Genomic DNA, 21,279 nt, shown 5'->3' on the forward strand with positions numbered 1-21,279 from the left:
CCGCCGCCTCATCGGTACGTACCAGGCTGGGGGTGCTCGCCGGGCCCCACTGGCCGCCCGGGGCTTCGGCGGCGGCGCCTGCTCCGGCCGCTGGCCTGGGGGCCGCCTTCCCCGCGCCCGAGCAGTGGTTCCGCTGGCCGATCCCGGGCAGCCGCAAGCCAAGCGCGGCCGGACGCAGCTTCCAGCGTTCGGCCAGGCAGCCCAAGCAGCACGGCACGGGCGGCAGCAGGGCCCAGCAGGCGCGCCCCTTACTCGGCCGCGTCCCCAGAGCCCAAGCGGCGCCGCGCAGGGCCCCCCACGAGCCGCGCGCCACGCGCAAAGCTAGCATGGCCCTGCGGCCGCGCCGCGGGGACTCGGGCGGCGAGAGCTCAGCAGCCTGGGACACTGGCGAGCCGCTTCTCCATGGAGACCTAGAAACCACACAGACACTGGGCCACCGCTGCCTCCATACTACTTTTCACACCCCAGCACACTCCACTTATACAGGTGGCAGGGAGCCGCCAAGGGCGGACGCCTTCGCGACGCTTTTACGACACCGCCGCCGTCGGGCTTCCCGGCGCCGCTGGCAAGCCAAGGCTAGCGGGGAGGGAAGGAGAGAACGAACAAGGTGGGATGACTGCGCAGCCGACGAAGCCGCGAGGGGGCATGAGCCACATCAGGCCCTGGCCTGAAACCCTCCGAGGCGGGTGGCCGGCAGAAGGGCCCCCTCCAAGGAGCGTGCGGCGCCCTACAGTTCTTGTGGGTGAATTACAGTATCTGGTACAGAAGAAATGATTACTAAATATTGGTTCCATAATCCTCTCCTTTTTGAGCATTTGAAGATACATATGCCAAAAGTAGAAGCATTAGAAAATGTTAATAGCAATGGCTAATTGTTTTGCTGAAAACAGTAATATATTATCCAGAATCAATGTTTACCTATGAGAATTGTTTTTAAATAGTTTTTAAATTATTTTAAATGTTTACATTGCTAGTACAAAAGTTTCAATTATACTATATAACCAGGCTATAGTGCATCATCAGGTTTAATCCTCCCAACGACTGCAAGGTGAGGGTTCCATTATTACTTTACAGATAAGGAAACTTAGGTGTAGAGAGGTTAAGAAACTTGCCTATAATACCCGAGATAGTTATGAATCAGTTCACCATTAATTAGCTGATTAATATATTCAGATTAGTATATTACATATATTGATATATCAATATAAATTTGCAATGTTACAGAATTTTTTCTTGTTCAGTGTTGAACTGAATTTGAATGGTTCTTGCCGCCTTTCCACTATCCCCCCACTAACCCCATCTATGATGGCTGAACTACCTTACAGTTGAGTTTAAAGTCTTAAATCGGGTAGTTAGGAAAGGGAAAGGCCGACTGAAAGTGAGCAACATGGTAGATGAAGCAGCGGGTATTTATCCAAAAATCATTTTATCCAAAAAAAAAAAGTCTATTTCTTACATTGAAATCCTGACATTGAGAGAAAATTGAAACTTTTGTACCAGCAATGTAAAATTTTTTAAAATTTAAAACTAAAACACAATTCTCATAGGTAAACATTGATTCTGGATAACCCTGGAAAGAGGGAGTGGGCAGGATTACAGTTTCTCCCTTCCTTTCATGAGATTGCCTTTATTCACTCTCCGCTTCCTGATTTAAGACACTCATTGTCTCTTGGGACTTCTTTCTATTCCCTATATTCAGTCTGTACTTCATCTGCCTCTAATCCTTGGCACTGAGGACACAAACTTGCTTTTGTGTGTTTTTTCCATTTGTTGCTCTGATAGGTTTTATTTCTATTACTTATGGTATATGTCCAACCTTTTCTTAATTTTTTCTAAATTAATTCTAGTTACTGTGGTGATTTCTTCAACTTCTATACTATTTATGGTAATCTAGTTTTATCCAGGCTTTGTGTCCTCAAGAATAACACCATTACCTGAGCTCTTCACTTATTTGCCTTATTGTTTGGAGCTAGCACTCATAGGTTTCTGTTTTAGATCCCATTTTAGTTGTATATATTTTTGTATATTTCAAAATATGGAATTATACTGTTATCAATGTTTAAAATAGAACATCTCCAAAATTATCTATGTAGCAAATTTTATGTTCTTCGTATTTTTCACTTCAATATAAAATTAGAGAAAAACACTCCAAGATACAATAGAGCCTGCCAATTAAAATATAATAAACTGTTTTGTATTAAGAAAGCCAGCTCTACTACAGACTGCTGATGGCTAATTAAGTCTTTAAAAAGTAGGAAAATAAAGTGGCTGGCATTTTGGCCTGAAGGACAATGACTGCTCAATACTTAGGACTAAAGAGTAACATGCTTTTAACAAACTGTTTCCCTAACATTTTAAGATAGGAGAACATCCAGCTATCAGTCTTTGATCTCATTTTCTAGAACTTGACAGAAGTCAATAAATGAACAGGTTAATCTGGGGAAAAGGATGGAGAAAATGCAGAAACCCCGGGAAGTAGGGTTTAGAGCAGGGCAGGAGGCAGAGGAAGCCAAAATATTCTACAGTTAGTAACTGGTTTATAATGTTCACTTCCTGTTTTATGAATTCTGTAATAATTTCTATCCAAGCAGATAAACTAAACACACAGGTACCTCATATGTGTGAAGGGACTGGGAATATCTGTCATTGAACTTTTTTCCCAAAATGGGGAAAAAATTAGAATAGTAAGTCTGTAATAAAAATAGAAATAAAAATCCATATATAAATTCTAAGTTTTGTGAAGTTCATTTCAAATTTTTATCTCTCCACCCTGTATCAGAATTATTTTCATAAGTAACCAAAATGTACTGGTCGGGTGTCTTATCCCAACTTCTATAGTCAATCATGTAAGTGCTTACACCAAGAGAATGTGAAGAGAAAGGATTGTTCCATCTTGAATAATTAGCCTGCTATTAACTGTTTAGTTCATCCTTTCATTCATCCTTTGCTGAGAAGTTGTGAAAATAAAAATTCTGCCCCTAGAGGGTAGTACTGTCTTGCCACGTTTAATGTTTTCCTTGGTAAATTGCAAAGTGCTGTGTATGACTGTGCTGTATATTGGAACAAATTACCTCTTTGCTACAACTTCTTGGAATCTGTTTTTAGGCTTTCTGTTTTGTTTTTTTGTTTTGTTTTGTTTGAGATGAAGTCTCGCCCTGTTCTCGCCCAGGCTGGAGTGCAATGGTGCTATCTCAGCTCATTGCAACTTCCGCCTCCCAGGTTCAAGTCATTCTCCTGCCTCAGCCTCCCAAGTAGCTGGGGTTACAGGCAGATGCCACCACGCCCGGCTAGTTATTGTGTTTTTAGTAGAGACAGGGTTTCACCATGTTGGTCAGGCTGGTCTTGAACTCCCAACCTCAAGTGATCTGCCCACCTCGGCCCCCCAAAGTGCTGGGATTACAGGTGTGAGCCACCATGCCCGGGCTCTTTTTAGGCTTTTGAAAATTCTGCAGCCTAATCATTCTTTCTCATTTATCACTTCTATTTGAAGTTTAAGCTTTTTGAGAAGGAAATTTTATTCCAAATCTATTATGAATATTTTCTGCCTAGGGATAAATGAACAAAGTCTAGAAATATGTGTACTGCGTTTTTATATCAGATATGCAGTGTAATGTAGTATTAGTTACTTGTGTTATTTAGTCTAGGACACAATAAACTTGAGCTACTTTTTGTTTCCTAAAACCAAAAGAAGATAATGTAAAGAAGGTAGTTTTGCAAATGGGTCTTATGTAAATATTAATGATTGGAAGTTAAATCAAATTAAAACAGCTGGATGTGGTGGCGCATACCTGTAATTCCAGCACTTTGGGAGGCTAAGGTGGGTGGACTGCTTGAGCTCAGGAGTTCAAGACCAGCCTGGGCACTGTGAGGACACTCCCCCCACTGTCCCCCGTACCCCACCTGCTCCCCCATCCGCCCTCAAGCCCCCCACCATCTCTACCAAAAATACAAAAAAATAGCTGGGCATGATGGTGGGTGCCTGTGGTACCAGCTATTCAGGAGGCTGAGGTGGGAGGATTGCTTGAGCCCAGCGGGGCAGAAGCTGCAGTGAGCCAAGATTGTGCCTCTGCACTCCATCCAGCCTGGGTGACAGACCGAGACCGTATCAAAAACAATTCTCTAGGAATCAATGAGAGTTAAGTCTTACAGGAGTACGCTGTAATTACCGGGCACTAAACCCAAAAGTGTGTTTTGAATAACTAGTAATTCAAATAAGGCACAGGTTTCAATCATTGTAATAAACACACCGTCCCACAGCCTAAATAGGAAAAAACTAAATGATGGGATTTAGATTTGAAACACATGTAAGCAAGAGTGCATTCCTGGTAGGGCCAAGCACGTTGGGTATAGCTCCTCAGGACTTGCAGAGATTAACCACCTAAACTTTATAATTTAGATTACTGTTTAAATTATCAAGAGATCTAAACTAATTCTCTTTTTCATTTTTATTATTTTATTTTTTATGTAAGAGACAGGGTCTTACTATGTTGCCCAGGCTAGAGTACTGTGGCTCTTCACAGGGGCGATCCCACTACTGACCGGGACGGGAATTTTGACCTGCTCCATTTCTGGCCTGAGCAGGCCCACCACTCCCAGATCAACATGTTGATACCGAACTTAGTGTGGACACCCAATCAGCAGAGCACACTATAATAGCCCAGAATTCCTGGCTTCAAGCAATCCTCCTGCCTCAACCTCCTGTGTAGCTGGGACTACAGGCATGTGCCACTGCACCTGGCTAAACTAATTCTTATGTCAACTTCTAGTGCCAACCTTTCCACATTACTTCCTGAAAAAGTATTGATGTCACTAGAATATGTGAACAATTAAGTCATTACTAAGTTTTTATATGGTTCTTTTGGAATCTTTAAAAGAAATAACATTCTCATAAGGCAGGCATTATCTACAAATAAGAAAGTAAAATGGTTGGTTTTAATATTTTTTTCCTCTGCTTGCAATATTTTAAAGGTGACAAAGGAATTTTTAATATAATTTAGTATACAACTTGCTTTATTTTCCATTCCATTCCTCCTTCCTGTAAAGATTTAAGAATCTTGTTTTCCTTTTGTTACAGGGGTCCCCAAACCCTGGGCTGTGGACCAGTGCCAATCCATGGCCTGTTAGGAACCAGGCCACACAGCAGGAGGTGAGCGGCAGGCAAGCGAGCATCACCACCTGAGCTCTGCTTCCTGCCAGGTCAGCAGCACATTAGATTCTCATAGGTGTGTGAACCCTATTGTGAACTGCACATGTGAGGAATCTAGGTTGTGTGTTCCTTATGAGAATCTTAACTAATGATGACTTGAGGTGGAAGTTTCATCCCGAAACATCTCCCCACCCAAGTCCATGGAAAACTGTCTCCCTTGAAACCAGTCTCTGATGCCAAAAAGGGTGGGGATTACTGCTTCAGAAAGCCTTGTTTTAATGTTACATTCAACTGTCCTTTCTATTCAGAACATGTCACTGAATTTTGAAAGATGGTAGACCACCCATTTCCCTCTGTCCCTACCAGAAAAAAATTAAACCAGTACTGTGGTCTCTTTAAATGGTTTATTTCTGAGAGGAACCTTCAAATGTGAGCACGAGATAATTTTTTCCCCCTCCAAATCCTAGGCATTTTAGTTAATTTAAAATGGATTTGCCGGGCGCGGTGGCTCAAGCCTGTAATCCCAGCACTTTGGGAGGCCGAGACGGGCGGATCACGAGGTCAGGAGATCGAGACCATCCTGGCTAATATGGTGAATCCCCGTCTCTACTAAAAAATACAAAAAACTAGCCGGGCGAGGTGGCGGGCACCTGTAGTCCCAGCTACTCGGGAGGCTGAGGCAGGAGAATGGCGTAAACCTGGGAGGTGGAGCTTGCAGTGAGCTGAGATCCGGCCACTGCACTCCAGCCTGGGCGACAGAGCCAGACTCCATCTCAAAAAAAAAAAAAAAAAAAAAAAAATGGATTTTTTTAATACCTGCAAATGGAACGCAAACACACCATTTTTTTCTTCTCTCAGCCACATGAAGAATTTTTTGAACATGGTAAAATATTCTTCAGCTATTAATTTCCTATACATACCTCATAGTCCTTACTGTTTATATTTTGGGTTTTTTGTTTTGTTTTAGAGACACTGCACTCCAGATAGACCCGCTGTTACCCAGTCTGGAATGCAGTGGTGTGATCACAGCTCAGTGCAGCCTCAAACTCCTGGACTCAAGTAATTCTACTGCCTCAGCCTCCTGAGTAGCTGGAACTACAGGCACATGCTGCCATGCCCAGGTATTTTTTTTTAGAGATAGGGTCTCCCTGTATATTCCCTGGGCTGGTTGGTCTCCAATTGCAGACCTTAAACGGTTCTCTTGCCTCGGCTTCCCAAAGTGCTGAGATTACAGATGTGAGCCACCATGCCCAGCCCTGTTTACATTTTTACAAACATGTCACCACACAACCCCGCATTTTGTATTCAGTTAAATCAGACTGTTTAATAACCTTAACTGTGAGGCCGGGCACAGTGGCTCACATCTGTAATCCTAGCACTTTGGGAGGCCGAGGTGGGCAGATCACCTGAGGTCAGCAGTTCGAGACCAGCCTGATCAATATGGTGAAACCTTGTCTCTAGTAAAGATACAAAAATTAGCCGGGGGTGCTGGCGCACACCTGTAGTCTCAGCTACTCAGGCTGAGACGGGAGAATTGCTTGAACCCTGGTGGTGGAAGTTGCAGTGAGTCGAGATCTCACCATTGCACTCTAGCCTGGATGACAGAGCGCAACTCCATCTCAAAATAAAAAAACAAAACAAAACCTTAACTGTGGTGTACATACTGAGATGTAAAAAAAGATTCTAGAGCCACCCACAGTCCTTGGCTGAAGGCCTCCTTCCCTCATCTGCAAAGCCAGTAATGCTGCATCTGTGCCTTCTTCTGTAGTCACATCTTCTTCTGGCTCTCTTTGGCCTCCCTCTTCCACTTTAAAGGTTCTAATTATATTAGACCCATGCAGATAATACAAGATAATCTCCCTATTTTAAGGTCATCTGATTAGCAATCTTAATTTCCCTTTGCTATGTAACCTAAGACATTCACAGGTTCTGGGGATTAGGATGTGATGTCTTACAGAATGGGTACTATTCTGCCTAGCAAATATGTGAATGCAGTGTTCTGAGGTGCTTCTCAGGACCTCAGGTGTGTTCTGAGGTGCTTCTCAGGACCTTTAGTATTAAAATGACTCAGGTCATTTTAATACTAAAGATAATACATTCTCTAAGGAAGAGGAGTTTGCAGACTATCCAGTGTTTTCAATATATTTAGATGTTTCAACCTGAGGAAGCTGATTACTATATACTATATATAGTGTATATATATAGTATATATACTATATACTATAGTGTATATATATAGTATATATACTATATACTATAGTGTATATATATAGTATATATACTATATACTATAGTGTATATAGTGTATATATATAGTATATATACTATATACTATATATAGTGTATATATATAGTATATATACTATATACTATATATAGTGTATATATATAGTATATATACTATATACCTAGAATATATAGTATACTAGTGTATATAGTAGAGTGTACTGTATAGTATATATACTCTCTATACTATAGAGTATATATAGTGTATATAGTTATACTCTATATACAGTGTATATACTATAAAGTATATATAGAGTATATATAGTGTATATATAACTATACACTATATATATCAGTGGAACCCAATTCACATCTGGAAATCTACCTGCAAAGGGATTCTGGGAAATGTGGTTATTTTCTCACCTTCCAGCCCCTGCATTATAGGAAGGCACACTGGAGAGCAGAATGAACCCTGAATACCAAATCACCATATCATTGTATCTACATTTATCCACCTCTTTAGCTAGTCAGTATCCATACAATTGTTTATGAATTCAATGCATTCATAAATAATATACGAATATCATTTAATATTCTTCTGTATAACAGCAGCAACTATAACATGTTAATGTAAGTACAATATTTCCCTTCTTTATCAAAGGGGAGCTATAAAGATCCATCAGTCACAGGGTGGTGTTTATTCCTCTTCTGGTTCAGTTATACTCTCACCTTGATATCCTCTATCATAAAAATGAAATGATCAAGTTGATTACCACCAGTACAATTTACTTAACACAATATTGGAAAAGAGAGGAGGCTGGGCGTGGTGGCTCACACCTGTAGTCTCAGCTACTCTGGAAGGCCTGGAGTTTGAGACCAGCTTGGGCAACAAAGGAAGACCTCATCTCTACTAAAAATCAAAATTAGCTGAGCATGGTGTTGCATTCCTGTAGTTCTAGCTACTCAGGAGGCTGACGTGGGAGGATTGCTTGAGCCCAGGAGATCAAGGCTTGATCATGTCACTGCACTCCAGCCTGGGCGACAGAACAAGACCCCCATCTCTTAAAATTTCATCTCGCAGCCAGGCGTAGTGGTGCATGCCTGTAGTCTTGGCTATTCAAGAGGCTGAGGTGGGAGGGCTGCTTGGGTTGAGGAGTTCAAGTCCATCCTGGACAACATGGCAAGACCACCATCTCTTAAAAAGGAAACTTTCAGCCCAGCACAATGGCTCATGCCTGTAATCCTAGCACTTTTTGGGAGGCCGAGGCAGGCAGATCACCTGAGGTCGGGAGTTCAAGACCAGCCTGACCAACATGGAGAAACCCCGTCTCTACTAAAAATACAAAATTAGCCGGGCATGGTGGCACATGCCTGTAAGCCCAGCTACTTGGGAGGCTGAGGCAGGAGAAACGCTTGAACCCAGGAGGCAGAGGTTGCAGTGAGCCGAGATCGCGCTACTATACTTCAGCCTGAGCAAAAAGAGTGAAACTCCGTCTCAAAAAAAAAAGAAAAAGAAACTTTCATGATGTCATGTTTTCTTGCTTTGCATGTTTCTGTTCTGACATTTGTACTTGGGATTTGTTTTAATCAGCAATGGTGACACAGAAACAATGGCCTATAGAAGATTACTTTCTCTCCCAAGAGGGCATGCCAGGCCACATGAGGAAACACCACAGTCAGTCAGGCAGTACAGAAGCAAGTGAAAAGCCTAGGCCAGAGCTTTGTTGCTACAGTGGTTGAAAGGTGTGGGGACACCCCCTATCAGGCAGGAAGTGAAATACTATATATTGGGGTTTATGGTTGGAGAGACTGTAATGTGATGTTTGCATACCCACAAGAGCTGGATGGTAAGGGAAAGCTAAACAGCGTTTATTAGTTTGGCCCTGTGATTAATGGATGCTAAATACAGAATCTAAGGAAACATGGAACAATTTCTTCTGAAAATGTACATTTATGTCTTTTAAAAAATAAATGTATATAATACCCTTAACCTTTGAGATTTATTTTCCTCTTTGAACAATAAATTAGTACATTTCCTCTTCTGTCTACACTTTATTTTGGTTGATATTATTTATGCGTTGACTTTTGTGAAATGTTTTAAATTCTATTAATAGATTTTTTTTTAGCTTTAAATATCTCCTATTTAGTTTGGAGAAAGAGTCTTACTCTGTTGCCCAGGCTGGAGTGCAGTGGTGCGATCTTGGCTTACTGCAACCTCTGCCTCCTGGGTTCAAGCGATTCTCCTGCCTCAGCCTCAGCTGGTAGCTGGGACTACAGGCGTGTGCCATCATGTCTGAGTTATTTGCTTTAAATATCTTTTAACCCCTAGCTTTTAAAGACTTCACTATATTTATGCTACTATCTACTTTCTCCTTTTTTTTTTTTTTTTCCTATAAGAGACAAAGTCTTGCTCACTGTAACCTCAAACTCTTGGGCTCAAGTGATTCTCCTACTTCAGCCTGCACAGTAGCTAGGATAATAGGCATGCACCACCATGCCCAGCTAATCTATTTTTTGTAAAGATAGGGTCTCAATGTGTTGCACAGGCTGGTCTCAAAACTGGCTTCAAGTGATCCTCCGGCCTCAATCTCCCAAAGCTGTGGGATTACAGATGTGAGCCACTGCACCTAGCCCCTTTTTATTCCTGATTTTTTCTTCCTCACTTAAAAAAAAAAAAATTTAAATTGTGGTCTGTAGCAATAGTCTCCACATCTTAGTTTTGGTCCTACAGTTAAACATCTGATAAACACTGCCAGTTCTTTTTATTTACATTTTCCATTCATCTTCTGGTTTGTTGGAAGCTGTATTTTAGTAGATTCTCCAACAATGGTTATTTCCTGAATTCTTGTATGTTACAAAGTGTTGGTTGGATTTATACATGATTGATAGTTTGGCTGGCAACCCTGTAACATTTGAATCCTCTAACAACATATGAGAAATTCTGGTCTTGTTGATCCCACCACCCAAAAGTAGAACCAGGAAAACTCCCTAGCAGCCTATGAAAGGGGCATATAACATAACCTTTTTCAATCAGATGTCTTTGGATAAGACTTTTTTTTTGAATTCAGCAATTTAGGGAGGCGCCTCTTGTTGCTGTTCTGGTGTGAGTGGGGGCATTCTTCTACCTATTCTTGCTGCAGAAGTGGCAAAGTTAGGGCATGGTGGCAGTGTAGCACTTTCTTCCAGTGCCCTGTGTGGCAGCAGTGTCAGCAGCTTCTTCCTTAGTCTAATTCTAAGGCATGGTTTTACAAATTGCTGCTGTAAGCTTACCCTCCTGGTTCACCTGCCTTCTAATAATTCCGTGAGCTAACCAAAATTCTTTCAAAAAACTTCTCCTGCTTAATCAGTCTGTTTCTATTGTTTGCAAGTAAGACTCTATAAACTAGAGCCTGTGGAATAAATGAGGCCTATTATTAAATGGCTAAAATCAAAAATTGAGGATTTTGTATTCTTGACATGGGAAAACTATGAAATTCAAATTTTAGTGTCCATAAATATTTATTGGAACACAGAATATGTAAATGTTCATTGGTTTATGTATTTGTCTGAATGCCTACATCTGATATGCAAAACTATGAAATATACATATAAAAGGCAGGTCAAAAATATAACTAAAAAATTTATAAGTAATTTACTTTTAGTCTTTTGGAGAATTTATTTAACAATTAACACATGGCTACCACTACAATTTTTTTTTATTTTTTTGAGTTAAGAGTTACTCTATTGCCCAGGCTGGAGTGCAGTAAATGGTGTGTTCGTGGCTCACTGTAACCTCAAACTCCTGGGCTCAAATCAAATAATCCTCCTGCCTCAGCCTCACAAGTAGCTGAGACCACAGGCATGTGCCACCACACCCAGCTAAGTTTAAATTTTTTTTTTTTAAAGAAATATTGCCCAAGGTTAGTCTCGAACCCTGGTCTCAATCCTCTCACCTCAGCCTCCTGAATTGCCGTGATTACAGTGTGAGCTACTGCATCTGGAGACTTTATCAGTTCTTAAATTAGTTTGTTATATTTAATGCTTTTTTCTTATAATACTTTTGGGACATCATTTTTCAGAGAACAGTATTTGAGTGTGTGTGTGTGTGTGTCTGTGCGTGCACACATATTTTCACTGAGATGGCTTTAATCTGCTAATAAACCCGGGAGGCCCTAACTTGGTGAAGTCCTTTTACATAGTTTGAAGCTGGTAAACTTTTGGGCCTTTTTTCAAGAGGTAACCCTGGTCATTTAGTGATCCAATAAAGTTTTCAAAATCAGCAACCTGGAAGAAAACATCAAAAGGTTTAGCCCATTAAGTAACATGTCAAAATATTACTTTTAAAATAAATCTCTCAAACAATAATATGTAACTGTAAAGTTTCGTGGCCAAATAAAATTATGTTTACTTCTTACAGAGCAAACTGCCTATATTTGAGCTCTGGATTCTATAAAGCCTAGATAAAAAAAAATAAAAATTCCAATAGGCAGAGAATATTTTACATTTGTTTCAGGTTAGCTGAAAAACAAAAATCAAACTAACTTTTGAAATTAAGAAGTTAATTTTCCATAATGTGTAATAGCACGTTTGAAGTGCTATTATGTTGATTTTCACAAGAACTTCGAAGTAGGAATAGCAGGTATAAATTCATGTCCATTTAACAGATGAGGGAACTGAGGTTAAAAAATACTAAATGATTTATCCATAAGAGACTGTCAAAAAAACATACAGACTGTGTCTTACTACAATGTTTCCCTCTGACTATCAAGATGCTGAAAAGCCTTTGAGAAGAAGCAGGTATGAATTTTAAATAAGTAAAAACTGTTTCTGTTCTACTATATATTAATAAGGACCTCCTGAAATTATTACAAAAGAGATTAACTAGTTTAACATACCTGAATGTTTAGTTCTTTGGCAATCTGCCGAAGTTGATGAAATTGAAATATATTATTATAAGTTCTTTCAGCAATGTTGTTGAGAGCAGAAATAAATCTTTTTGCTGTTGACCTGTTGCTCATTCCAGAACCATGCTGGGATCGCTCAAAATCTAGGTTCCCAAATTCATCAGAGTAAGTTCCTAGCATGCTTAAAAAGAAAGGAAGAAAAAATTACCCAATGTGGCACTGCCATAGAAATTGTTGTCCTGGGCTTTGAGGTTACAGAAGAAAAATTTGCAAGTAGCCATTAGGCTCACTTAGTAAACATTTCAACATGTGTTTATTGAGTGGCCACTTTGAAATTCACTATGATAAGGGGTGATAAGGAATAAAAATATTTTGGACACAATTACTGCTTTTAAGAAACTTCTAAATTTGAAGAGAGAAATGCATAAAAACACAAAATTGATAAACTACAATATTAATACCTGGGACATTCTTTTGATTCATGTAGAAAAGAAATTCTAAATATAATAAATTTAGACTTTACTGAATAAAAATGTGTCCTATCTCCTGGAGCAGCATCTGGCAGCACCAGTATTTTAAATAAAAGGTATTTAAAATACTATAGGAATGAACTAGAAAGGTTATGGTGAGTTGCAGTGATAATGGTTAGATATTAAAGGATGCACCTATTACTGCCAGATTTCCTCTGCTTCCTCTGATTTTCCCAATATCACCAGGGAAAGAAATACATACTTGATAGTGAATTTTAGCTAGAAGTCTGAAAACACCAGTTAGAAACACAATTAACCATCCTGTTTAATCCAACTCTATTGCTGATTACCTGCTTGAACAATGGGATAGCTGTATTTCACAGCCAGAATAACTGACAAAACTGTTATTTAACCAGGAATTAATTAATTAGTCAAATACATACTGCTGGGCAATAGGCTTACAGTGGTGAACAAAACAGGTATAATCTCTCCCCTTAAGGAGCATGCAGGAATGATTTTAATGGGTTATAAACAATAAAGCTTCCTTTTGTTCCTTGAGTAGTTAAAAGCTTACATTATACCCATAGGAATGAGTCATTCAAATAAGACTATTAAAAATGATAAAACAGTAAGATGGTGTTTTCTTCTGAAATACAGCATAATCTCTTTTATGATGAACCTCCCATATGCTTGTTTCTCATAAGAAAGTTGTTAAAAATGCTTTCAGTTAATAATAATAAGTAACATTTATCTTAATTATATTTATTTACCATAGGCTATCCCACTTAATCCTCCCAGCAATCCTGTGATTTAGGAACTATTTTTATTCCCATTTTATGGATGAAAAAACATTAGGTTGGTGCACGAGTAATAGTGGTTTTTGAAATTTTTTTTTCTTACGACAAAAACTGCAACTACTTTTGCACCAATCTACACTAAGATTAAAGTGACTCGCCAGAAGTTACACAACTAGTAAGTGGCATATCTCAGATTTGAATCTGCTATACTGCTTCAGATTTTGAAAAGCTATGTAAAATATTTGAGCTAGTTTCCTGAAACAGAAAAAAACTCAGTGATCTCTCACCTTTGAAGGTGGCTCTGTTCTCTTCTGCTACCTCGTGTATTTTCAATTTTAGGAGAAAGCTTACGTGAACTGTTTACTAAATGTAAGCATTTTGTTTTTAAAATAAAGCTAAGTGCTCTGGTAACTCAGACAAGCTATGTCACGGTTTAAGAATTTTCTTATTCAACTGTCGGCCTCCCAGTTAAAATGTAATCTTAAAAGGTTTAAAACTACATTAAGGGCAAAAATTGAACAAAGCTGAAGAGATGAAAACTCTGAAATGGAAGATTTAATGAATGAATGAGTAATTACTAAGGTCAACTTTACCATCAATGCAGGACATTTACTGAAGGCCTACTTTATGGCAGGCTTGATTCTGGGCCCTGGGAATATACTGGTAAATGAGTCAGATAAAGTCCCTGCTCTCATGAACTAAGGACAGAATGCATGTTAAGCATAACAAACAGGTAATTCATAATCTAATTTCATTGTGTTTCACTGGATCTTGATCTCTACCATGGAAGTAGTGTCAGGTAATTCCAATCAAACTATTTTCTTTTTCCTAAAAATTTTTATGAATGCCAGTAAACATACTGAGACAATTCAGGGAAACAATCTGGTAATGTCATGTGGGTATTGCTGACACTTAATAATAAGATCTCTTTTTTTCAGGGGCCCAGATGTAAACTGATCTGAAACTTGTTCAAATTTACCACCAAAGCAACTCTGGGAAGCAGTACGAATACAGAGTTCCATGAGACAACACTTAAGAGTTCCTCTTCGACAGGAAAGCACATGCAAACACTGTCCAATATGAGTATTCAGACATGCAGAGAAATCTTATACCAAGTATAAGCCAACCACAAATAGGCAACATAGCATTTTTATTGAAAAGGTAATTATAGCCTAATTTACTCTGCTTAAGCATGATGCTCAGGAGAACTAATCTACCATGTCCACAGACCAGTGAATTTATTGTGGAGAGACACTAGACAGTTGAGGTGATGTCTGTGGTCTAAGGCCTGCAGAAACTGAACAATGGTAAAGCCTCAAAAGGAGAATGTTAAAAGTTAAGAGAGAAAAGGAGCAGGGTAGTGTACCCCTTAATTTGCTCAACAGATGTAGAACTTTGCTCAACAAAGTAGAAACATGATATTCAGGAGAGCGAGGCACCAGAAGACCCAGAGGTCATTAAAAGGAAAAGGAAATCCCAAAGGTGGAGTGTTCAAGTGCAGGAAGCAGAGAAAGCAAGATGCACACATCCTAGACTGTAATCAACTTCTCATCATTAAATAAGAAGTACCTATTTTTGGTCTTTTTGTTATAGGAAAAAAAGTTAAAATAAAAAAAATTCTGAAATTTTGTTTGGGTTGTGACTTACTTTCCTAATGGGAAAAAGTATCTCTGCTAGGTCAGTCTCTAGTCTGGTCTCTCAGAAAGCCATACCCATAAGAAGTCAGGCAGACAACTAGATTTTGTGGCCATTCTTTTACTTCATATGCTAGCAAGCCATGCCCCTAGCAGCAAGTTGTATGAGAAAGTCTAGTAAATTTCTAGACTATCTGGTTGCTTATAAATGGCAACTGGAGGGTCTCCAACATATATTGAGATCAACTGGAGAGGGACTAAAGCCAGGTTGGTAAAATTTCCAGTTACAAGATCCCTCAAACCCTAGTACTGAATCACATAAAGAGAGAAAATTGATGGATTGAGCACTGTGTGATGCCAGGCGCAGTGGCTGTAATCCCAGCATTTTGGGAGGCCAAGGTGGGCAGATCACCTGAGGTCAGGAGTTCAAGACTAGCCTGGCCAACTTAGCAAAACCCCGTCTCTACTAAAAATACAAAAAAATTAGCTGGGCATGGTGGCAGATGCCTATAATCCCAGTTACTCAGGAGGCTGAGGCAGAAGAATCGATTGAACCTGGAGGCAGAGGTTGCAGTAAGCTGAGATCCTGCCACTGTACTCTCTAGCCTGGATGACAGAGCAAGACCCTGTCTTAAATTAAAAAAAAAAAAAAAAAAAAGCACTGTGTGATGCCATACCAACAGGATACTTAGACACAGAAGGTGAGTTGTTAGAAATTAGCTGAAAGGGGTCGGGAGTCAATAATTATTAATTTTTCTTATTATGAGGCAGTTACTTTGGTGCCACCAATAAAAAATTAAGAGCTATCAATTCTAGAATCTTTAAAGCTTTCAAAGACAGCCAGTAGAACCTCACTGCTGCTTACAAACTCTGAGACTGAATTAAGAAGAAAGGTTCCTCTCCTTCCATGGACTCCCTATAAGGGCAGGAAACAAGCTGCAGATTATTGCACCTTCAGGAGGTGACATGGGTGCCCTTCTACCCATATGCATACTTCCAGAGGCAGCAGAGAGAACACAGCAGCTTCCAGGGATGGGCCAGTACCAGGCTGGGGTCAAAAAGACAACTAGGTAAAGTGTCTCCCTATGAGGAAAAGACAGGAAGAAAAGGATCTTCAGCTAAGACATACTGCACAATTTAGATGGAGGGCATTGAGGAATAGAACATAAAAATTCTTTGAAAAGGGTAATTTTGGAAACTTCTTATCTAGAATGAGATCTGCCAGTTTTTGAGGCCTTCAGTTTATGGTATAACTCAGAGAAAAGGGGATCTGCTCAGCCTCATCTGAATATCAACAAAACTTGCACTATCAGGCCAGGCGTGGTGGCTCACACCTGTAATCCCAGCACTTTGGGAGGCCGAGGCAGGCAGATCACTTAAGGCCAGGAGTTTGAGACCATCCTGGCCAACATGGTGAAACCCCATCTCTACTAAAAATACAAAAATCAGCCAGGTGTGTTGGCATGCACCTGTAGTCCCAGCTACTTGGGAGGCTCAGGCAGGAGAATCGCTTGAACCCAGGAGGCGCAGGTTGCAGTGAGCCAACATGCACTCCAGCCTGGGCCACAGAGCCAGACTCTGTCTCAAAAAAAAAAAAAAAAAAAAGACTTGCGCTATTGATAGTAAACAGTGTTTATTGAGTGTCCTCTAATGTATCAGAACCCTATTTATCACTTTATAGAGCATCACTGCATGACACCTCAGAGCACAATCCTTTGTGGTGTGTTTTACAGCAGAGGAAACTGAGAAGCAATGTGTAACTTGCCATGACAGCTCCGGGTTGGACTCCAGAGCCCTTGCTCTTCCAGCTATGCTGCACTTTTGTTCACAGCCAAAGGGGAATAGCTGGGCAAAACCACCTGGTTCTGACACGACACAAGCCCCAGAATCAGCAGCTACTAGGACAAAAGAATTCATCTACCTTAGAAGAATCAGAAATTACTAAACAAAGTAAGATAAATAATTTCATCTTCAATATATTTTTTGGTCTTGGAAAGTAGATTCCTAACAGATACGTATTTTCATTGCTATGAGAGGATATTAAAAATGCATTTTAAATGAAAAAAACAAGGTATAGTATGTATATGGTATGTTGTTATAGTTACCATTTGTCTACAAAGGGGAAAAAAGAATATATAGATACATAGTCACACAAAAAACTGCTAATAATTGCCACTGGCTAGCAGGAAGAACGGGGTAGCTATTAAATAAGCAGAGTAGGAGGAAACTTTTTCCACTATATACTTTTTTTTTTTGTTCTGTCACCCAGGCTGGAGTACAGTGGCACAATCTCAGCTCACTGCAACCTCCACCTCCCAGGTTCAAGCAATTCTCCTGCCTCAGCCTCCCAAGTAATTGGGATTACAGGCACTCACCACCAAGCCTGGCTAATTTTTTGTATTTTTAGTAGAGACAGGGTTTCACCACGTTGCCCAGGCTGTTCTCGAACTCCTGACCTCAGGTGATCCACCTGCCTCAGCCTCCCAAAGTGTTGGGATTACAGGTGTGAGCCACTGCGCCCGACCTATACTTTTTGAACTTTGGAATTTTGAAGCTTATGAAAGTATGGACCTATTAAAAATTTTTTTTAGCTGGAATAAAAAAACCTACCTAAAATAATATTTCTGGTTTTTAAAAACCTATTTCTAAGGTAAATATATATGCTCAATTAGTTTTTCTTTTCCACCTTCTAGGAATCATTATCTACTAAATGATGTAAAATGCAAAGGATACAATTTAGCAATATTTATCAAAAACCTATAGTATTTACTGCTGAACCCAGAAATATCACTTCTGAGAATTTATCATGTAGGTGTACAACTTACCCACATATGTAGTATCTTACATAGAACATTACTCATTGTAGCATTATTTAAAAGCACAAGAATGGAAAATATCTATGTGTCAATAGGGAACTGATCAAATATACCATATAGTATATCTACACTATAGAATACTCTGTAGCTATAAAAAAGGAATCTCTAATAAGAAAAGATCTCTGGATATATTGTTAAAATTCAAAACTGATACAGAAGAGTGTAATCAGTAGACTATTTATGGAAAGCAATGGGTGTCTGGGTGAAGGGCGAGTAGGTGGTAAATAGCACAGCAGCTAGCTCTTCTCCAATAGGTTTTGGAACTGATTAGAGCACTATGTAAATGTATTACTCATTCAAAAACATTTTTAAAGATTATTTACACAGTGAGAAATATTTTAAACTAAGAAACGATACTCTGTTCAGGAGGAAAATAAGTGACCCAATGGGCTAAATAAAAGCAGGCTTGGCCTATTGCCTAATTTGAGATGGGAAGATAACTGGTATTTCATTTAAAACTATTTGAAATTTTTATCTTACCTATATTTCATAATTTCCACTATATCCTCAGCATCTTCTTTGGTTGCTTCCTCTCTCAATTCCAACCTTGCTCGTGCCTTTAAAAGAAAACACCATTTTCAGATGACAAAAGATGAATATATTTACCATAATATGTCTAAGCTTTACTTCATTTACTAATTTTACACAAAAACTGACCTTTAGGTGAGGAAGGTCATAACATCAGAAGTCAAAATACGAAAATAATTCTCTGGGCTGGCGGTGGTGGCTCACGTCTATAATCCCAGCACTTTGGGAGGCCAAGGTGGGAAGACCACTTGAGCCCAGGAGCTCGAGACCAGCCTGGGCAACAAAGTGAGGACCTGTCTCTACAAAAAAATTTTAAAATTAGCTGGGTGCGGTGGTGTATGCCTGTAGTCCCAGCTACTTGGGAGGCTGAGGTGGGAGAATCGCTTGAGTCTGGGAGGAGAGGCTGCAATAAACCTTGATCATGCCACTGCACTCCAGCCTAGGTGACAGAGGAAGACCCTGACTCAGGGCAAAAAAAATAAAACAAAATCTGAAACCTTGACTATGAAAATTACAACTCACTTAAAATAAGGATAAAACTCGTTTTTACTTATTAATGTATCTTTCTCAGTATTCATTTCAGGAGATTCGATGATAAAATATACTTGGTTTTCCCTTGCCTTTTACTTTTAGGAAATCATGCCTAACCAATATGCTAAAACAACAAAGAGGAGTTAATCAGATTTTAGGAGCTAAAAGTCCAAACTCTAAGCTAGCTAATCTTAACTGCTGGAGTTCTCTTAGTATTTCACAACTGTGAATAGATATTACTGCTGTTAAAAACACAGGCACTACCCTTGTGAACCTGTCATGTAATAAAATAAAATACTCAAGATACCCGACACCTTCCACGTTCCCATATACTCAACTTGGGATCTCAGAATCCTAGTTAACCTAACCACTTTTCAGACATTCCAGGAGTCTCCTAAGAGTTAGTCAAAGAAAAACAAAAGTTGCATGCTAAGTAATTGATTGTATGACTAGAAAGAAGTAGCTATACTTTGATATGTTACAGACATGACAAAATCTTTTTAAAAACTTTCATCCATCCATTTCTAACGTCTCTCAATAGAAAGAAAACAGAGTCAGTTATGCAGACAATATTTCAAAAGAGAAGTCAAGGCACACCCTTCCCCTTTAAGCCAAAAAAGCATGACCATAAAAAGAAACAAACCTCTGTCAGACGAATCAAAGATTCCAGCTGCCTGGTAGTGATTGGTGAGCTATTTAACCTCTGGCTCTGTTTCCGGAGCTCAAGGTAAAAATCTTGAAGAACTTGAGCAGCTTCTTTGGATAGCCTTGGGTACACATACTGTCGGGCATAGCCAATGTACTTTCTCAATAGCTGGTGGGGAATGGGATCTATTGTTTCTCCAGGAACCACCTGAAGCATGATTAAAAGGCCCAAGATAACAAAGATAAGTGGCAAATAAAATCTTTCTGCTAAAATAACTTGTTTAGGCGAGGTGCAGTGGCTCACGCCTGTAGTCCCTGCACTTTGGGAGGCCAAGGAAGACACATCACCTGAGGTCAGGAGTTCAAGACCAGCCTGGCCAACATAGCAAAACCCCATCTCTACTAAAAATACAAAAATTAGCCGGGCGTAGTGGCACGCGCCTGTAGTCCCAGCTACTTGGGAGACTGAGGCAGGAGAATCTCTTGAACCCGGGAGATGGAGGTTGCAGTGAGCCGAGATCACACCACTGGACTCCAGCCTGGGCGACAGAGTGAGACTACTTGTTTAGATAAATACACAATTCTAAAAGACTCTCCAAATCAACCAAACACTTTATCTGTAGCTTTCATCTTAGCTGACTTAGATTCCTTTTTTTTTTTTTTTGAGACGGAGTCTCTCTCTGTCACTGAGGCTGGAGTGCAGTGGTGTGATCTCAGCTCACTGCAACCTCTGCCTACTAGGTTCAAGCAATTCTCCTGCCTCAGCCTCCTGAGTAGCTGGGATTACAGGCACACGCCACTACGCCCAGCTGATTTTTGTATTTTTAGTAGAGACAGGGTTTCATCATCTTTAGTAGAGACGGGGTTGGCCAGGATGGTCTTGATCTCTTGACCTCGTGATCTGCCTGCGTCGGCCTCCCACAGTGCTGGGATTACAGGCATGAGCCACCGTGCCAGGCCAACTTAGATTATTTCAAATGAAGTTTACATAAACTCTAGTATTGAAATATTAAAAAGTTCTGATAAAAAAAAGTTTATATCCTGCTCTACAATAAGCCACACACTGAACTTTGACTTTCAAACGGAACAAAACTGAATAAGAAGAAACATTTATACCTTTAGTCTTTCTGATAATGGTTTCTCAGAAACTACTTCAAGTACTGAAGTATTTGAATCTTGACTATTCATACGAGCTACTGTGACACTGCTAATGGTTCTCTGCTTTCCAGCTCTTATTGCAATCACATGTTCAGAGAGTAAGTGATCATGATGCTCATTTGGAGTATCTAACAGGATAAAGACCAAATCAAATCTGGATAGTAGTGCACTCCCCATTCTACGAAGCATGAAAGAAAGAAGAAACAATGATTGGAATCAAAAGGAAAAACTAGAAAATTGTTTACTCACTTGTTTACTACTCAAGTTCCATGCAGAACTTGAAAAACCAAGATTTAGGTTAAAGAAATAAGCAAATAGCTTCCTGGATTTGATATATCCACCCACTGCAACATGGGCACAAGAATTACATGTATCTACTCTGGGT

The 21,279-nt window shown here is 39.8% G+C and overlaps 2 protein-coding genes across 2 annotated transcripts in view; both read right to left on the reverse strand.

Annotated features, from left to right (window-relative positions):
* CRLS1 (cardiolipin synthase 1) overlaps nt 1–502 on the reverse strand; it is a 34,405-nt gene extending 33,903 nt beyond the window's left edge. Inside the window, exon 1 of the mRNA XM_017877731.1 lies at nt 23–502. Coding sequence (XP_017733220.1) covers nt 23–328 — 306 coding nt within the window. The 5' untranslated portion in view covers nt 329–502. The remainder of the gene's footprint in view (nt 1–22) is intronic.
* Nucleotides 503–10,851: 10,349 nt separating this feature from the next.
* Nucleotides 10,852–21,279, reverse strand: part of MCM8 (minichromosome maintenance 8 homologous recombination repair factor) — a 44,727-nt gene continuing 34,299 nt past the window's right edge. Inside the window, 5 exon segments of the mRNA XM_017877715.1 lie at nt 10,852–11,635; nt 12,247–12,436; nt 18,513–18,589; nt 19,735–19,944; nt 20,853–21,072. Coding sequence (XP_017733204.1) covers nt 11,543–11,635; nt 12,247–12,436; nt 18,513–18,589; nt 19,735–19,944; nt 20,853–21,072 — 790 coding nt within the window. The 3' untranslated portion in view covers nt 10,852–11,542.

Source organism: Rhinopithecus bieti, unplaced genomic scaffold (genome assembly GCF_001698545.2).
Source record: "Rhinopithecus bieti isolate Rb0 unplaced genomic scaffold, ASM169854v2 scaffold_65, whole genome shotgun sequence".
Classification (NCBI taxonomy): Eukaryota; Metazoa; Chordata; class Mammalia; order Primates; family Cercopithecidae; genus Rhinopithecus; species Rhinopithecus bieti.